The sequence below is a fragment of the Palaemon carinicauda genome, chromosome 13 (assembly GCF_036898095.1).
Source record: "Palaemon carinicauda isolate YSFRI2023 chromosome 13, ASM3689809v2, whole genome shotgun sequence".
Lineage (NCBI taxonomy): Eukaryota > Metazoa > Arthropoda > Malacostraca > Decapoda > Palaemonidae > Palaemon > Palaemon carinicauda.
Genome location: NC_090737.1, coordinates 69,914,315 through 69,919,663, shown reverse-complemented (window position 1 = coordinate 69,919,663; position 5,349 = coordinate 69,914,315). Strand labels below are relative to the sequence as shown.

Genomic DNA, 5,349 nt, shown 5'->3' with positions numbered 1-5,349 from the left:
TAAAGAAATCCAGGATCCAACAAATAAGTCACGCTCCTTGTATTCCTTTTCGATCTCCTTCTGTTGCTGAAGGGCACGTAGTTGAGCATTGATCTCTCTTCGTGTTTTCATCAGATACGGTTTACCCGACAAGAGAATAAATAGACTTCTCCAAATTGGTGGTAAGGGATTGTGAGGGTAACGGCTTATGTTGGCAAAAGAAGTGTTTACAGACCGACCTGTGTGGGTGAGCTGTGCCTTGAGTAGCAAATATACAGTATATATATATATATATATATATATATATATATATATATATATATATATATATATATATATGTGTGTGTGTGTGTGTGTGTGTGTGTGTGTGTATATGTATATATAAAAGAGAGAGAGAGAGAGAGAGAGAGAGAGAGAGAGAGAGAGAGAGAGAGAGAGAGAGAGATGTATGCATAATTAAACAATCAATAAGTCATTAATGTCAGAAATGTAAAATTCACTCCAACTTCAGAGGTATCACTCTTTCCATACGTTAAGTGTACTACTTAACCTGACAAGAATTCCATCCGCTAAAATAATGGGTTGGTGTTTGGGTTACAATTGACTTATTTACTCAGGCACCAAGTGTGATATTAATTTAATTGATTTCGAATATCTTGTTCATATTCTTGTCGTACTTTAGTATGGGTAAATAGACTTATATATGACGAGTTAATTTTGGCTTATCATTAAAAACGTTTAAACATATAGTGTGATACGTCTGTTACGGAGTTATCATATTGGAGGTGGTTTGATTTCGCTTCCAAAATATAAAACCTTGATATGGAAAAGGTAATTGAAATTGATGTTAGCTAAATACTGAGTAAAAAAGACAGGGTTGTACCCTGGTGAGGGTAGATGTACTTTTCCTGTCTATTAACCTTTTTGGCTTAGTTATTCTTGGTAGAGTTCAAAATATTTTAATGGTTTACTTGGGGTTTTTATTTGGAACAATGAAAGTGATAATGTAAAAAAATAGTCGCCTCAATTACCTCTTACAACTTGGTTTCTTGATTGCCTCACAATTTGGATAGACATACTAATGCAAACACTGAATTTTTATGGTATATAAAGGGAATTTTTTTTTTGCTTCTTTACTGGAGACCAGATAATGTACGTTATATGGAGCTAGATAACATTTGGACAACTAAATGGTACATCTTTCATTTTATAGAGTTATAAAAGAGTAAAACTCAGTAAGTGAAATATGAAAACTTATATGCGTAGAGTTGTGTACACTCACAAACAAACCCCCCCCCCCATTCATTGAAAACCAAACGTAGTCACGTGGGCCAAGATATTTGTGAAGATTACTATTGAATAAAGATGGGTGGAAGATAAGGGTGAAGAATATATATATATATATATATATATATATATATATATATATATATATATATATATATATATATATATATATATATATATATATATATATATACATTCATGAAATAACTCTTAAAAGCCGGCTTTATTCAATATCTTACTCAATGGGATCTAGCGTCCCTCATGAATAGTGCAATTTACATATTTTCTGCACTACATTCGCTTCCACATTTTGTATATTGTTTCCAATAGAATATCTTAGCTGAATCTTTTGAAAACTAGTTTCTAATGTCTTCTCCTCTACGCTACTGTTTCGTGCATTATAATTTTAGTTTTCTTTGGAGTTGACTATATTTTGCCTACTTTCCATGATATTTTGTACACGCCAATCAATGTTTATTTATATCGTGCCATTTATGCAATTAACATCATGTTAGTTATATCTTCTTTTATGAAAAGCCTGTGGAAATTTAAGTATTGAGCCATGCCTACGATGGGAATTATTTCAATAAGTTTTTCAATAGTTTGAGCATAATGAATAATTCCTCTTGTTCCCCTGTATGTAAGGTCAGAATCGCTGTGATAAAAAAAAATGATTATTGAACGACCGCCAGTATTAATACTAGCCGGATAAAAGGATTTAAAAAAACAAAAAGTAGATGTTTTCGTTCCTCCCGCTGAATATCCTTAACTAATTTGTGCTTTCTAATCCTTACAGACAAGTAACCAGAAGTATGTGCCAGTAGCCGTTCGGATCCATGAAACGCTCGAGTTAGCAGACGACAAATTCTATGTGATCAAGTGTGGTCTGCAAGGCTTCTTCAACAGCAGGTAAAAATTGCATCCACAAATTTTTTAAAATATCTCTTCCCCACACACACACACACACACACACACACACATATATATATATGTATATATATATATATATATATATATATATATATATATATACATATATATATATATATATATATGTGTGTGTGTGTATATATATATATATATATATATATATATATATATATATATATATATATATATATATATATATATATATATATATGTATATATATATATGTATACACACATACATATATATATATATATATATACACACACACACACATATATATATATATATATATATATATATATATATATATATATATATATATATATATGTGTGTGTGTGTGTGTGTATGTATATTTCAGTGTGAGTGTGTGTGTCTCTGTGTGTGTTTATTCTGAGAGAGAAAATCTTTTTAATGATTTCATTTACATAGGTGGAGAATCGTACATCGTCGACGAGCTGCTATCTATATTGTATACAATTTTCAAGATGGAGTTAGCCACTCATGCCATCTTTTCTCCTCTCTTTATCTCTTCTCTAGCCCCCTAATCGGGACCCACAAAGGTCAGCTGACAACTAGGCACCTAATATGCTGCTTAGGTGAACATAGATATTCTCAATTTGATAGGAACGGGCCCATCTGTTCCCGCTCATTCGGTCCACGACTCGAACGTGGTACCTTAGTCTTGTCAGGTTGGTGCGCTAATGAAAGTGCTACGATGAGAGAGAGAGAGAGAGAGAGAGAGAGAGAGAGAGAGAGAGAGAGAGAGAGAGAGAGATTCCATGGATTACAGGCGAGAAATGGAACCTTTGTTTATAGAATTTCTGGGGTATTCGACCATTTACCTCTAACCGAGAAATGGTAGATGGAGTGCTGAGAGAGAGATTTGTCATTAATAAATGCGTTTTGACCACTGAAATCCAACTCGGGGATTGTAGTGACACGTGAGCCGTTATCGAGAGCCGATATTATGAATGTGGCTGTTAATGTGAAGAATGAATGCCTTCAGTTTCCGTGACTTGGTTTAACTGCAGTTATTGGCAGTTTGCTTACTTTTTATGTTTTCATTTTCCCACAATCATTATTGCATATAGAGAGAATATTAACAATTTGTTATTGTCTTTACTTTATCATGTATCTTTCTGTATCTTATCATGTTATGAATTAGAGCATCCACTGGTCAAAGACTCAGAGTTTATCTATTTTATTGTCCTACTCTATATCTCATTATACTATTGTTACCTCTATAACTATTTTTGTTTCAGTCAATAAGATTTATCGTTTTATTTTGTTTATTTTATTAAAACGATTTATTGCTACAATACAATGTCCTCATACTAATGTTCAAATGCATCACTCTTAATTATACCGTACATGAGATGAAATTTTTTCCCTTGATCTCGAGGTGATAGAAGAACCCTTTGTTCGCTAATTATTATTTCTCGCAAGTATGGGGGAGGGAAGCCCTTATTCATAATATTGCATTCTGGGGAAACATTTTCTCTTTTATATGACACATGTTGATGATTGATTAACTCCCTTCCTAAGGATCTGTTTTCATTTCCTTCGTCATTTATCTCCTAATGCCTCAATTTAGTATGTGGCTTTGACGTCTTGCTTTTTAGTCATGATTTGTCTTCATAATGTTCGCCTCTCCTTTAAAACTTCGTCGATCTTCTCAGGAACCATTTCCTTTTATCTTATCAGTCTTAGGATTATGTTAATATGTTGGTGATAATGATGAAAATACATTATCGTCGTGTTGTCATTGTCTGTATGTATGTTTCTTTGTTATCCCTTAAACGTAGGTTTGAGTTATTTAGCTCACGTACTAAATGACAAGCGTTAGGTTCCCGAAACAGTGAACATATGGTATGATTATGTTTCTTTATCAGGAAACTAGGTATTGTTCGAGAGAGAGAGAGAGAGAGAGAGAGAGAGAGAGAGAGAGAGAGAGAGAGAGAGAGAGTTTTAGGGGCATGATTGATCAGAAACTGTCTTAAGGAGGAAATGCTCCTTTCACTTGGGTAAACAGTTGGCAACATACTCGTAATATATTCTGTTATATGTACACAATCTTAAAATACCCCTTTATTGCATTATAAGCCGTATTTACGATGATAATAGTTTTGGGAATAATTTATACTCTCTCTCTCTCTCTCTCTCTCTCTCTCTCTCTCTCTCTCTCTCTCTCTCTCTCTCTCAACTGTCACTGTCCCTTGCCTCTGCCATTCATGAGTGGCCTTTAAACCTTTAAACTGAAAGCTAAACTTATTGTTTTTTGACTTTGGTTTGTGTATAAATAAAAAATTATGAATAGATAATCATTGTGTTTTCGAATACTTCTATTTTCACTTATTTTAAACAGAACATTTTTCATGTCTGAATACCTGTTTTCTACTATGCTTTTCAAAGCGAGAATTTACCTCGATAGTTCTACTGATGGTGGGTTGACATGATTCTGATATACCAGGAAATCATTTACACAAAATCATCCTCAGTTCTATCCATTTACCCTATTGTGCATGATCATTTCCTCGTTTTGCCTTATAAGAAAAATTAAAAAGAAAGAAGAAAAAAGCTGCTCCTCTACGTGAAAGATTTCCTACATACCAATACAGTATGTATATGCGTGTATGTATGTATATATGTATGTGCCCTGGACTTTTGGTTATTATTATTATTATTATTATTATTATTATTATTATTACTATTATTATTATTATTATTATTATTATTATTATTATTATTATTATTATTATTATTATTATTATTATTATTATTATTATTTCTTGCTAAGCTACAACCCTAGTTGGAAAAGCAGGATGCTATAAGCCCAGGGGCTCCAACAAGGAAAATAGTGTTTTATTTACTTGCATCATGATTCCCCCCATTGCTGCCACCCAACGCAGCTAACTATTCTCATGAATAGGAATATGCATTGTTTAAAAAAAAAATGAGTACCAATCAGATACCTATATTTCTCGTTAATTCAGTTTCATTAACTTCATATTCTTCAATTACCATATTCGCTAATAGACTTTTGCTCTGCCATTTCTTCTGTTACTTTACTCAAAGCAAATCTTCTCATTATTCCCCCCCCCCAAAAAAAAATGGCAATTCTTTTTGGCACCTTCTATTATGAATTTTATTT

At 32.7% G+C, this 5,349-nt stretch overlaps 1 protein-coding gene across 1 annotated transcript in view; it reads left to right on the top strand.

Annotated features, from left to right (window-relative positions):
- The window catches only part of LOC137652314 (uncharacterized), a 557,194-nt gene that overhangs the window by 522,371 nt on the left and 29,474 nt on the right, over positions 1-5,349 (top strand). Inside the window, exon 4 of the mRNA XM_068385641.1 lies at positions 2,063-2,175. Coding sequence (XP_068241742.1) covers positions 2,063-2,175 — 113 coding nt within the window. The remainder of the gene's footprint in view (positions 1-2,062; positions 2,176-5,349) is intronic.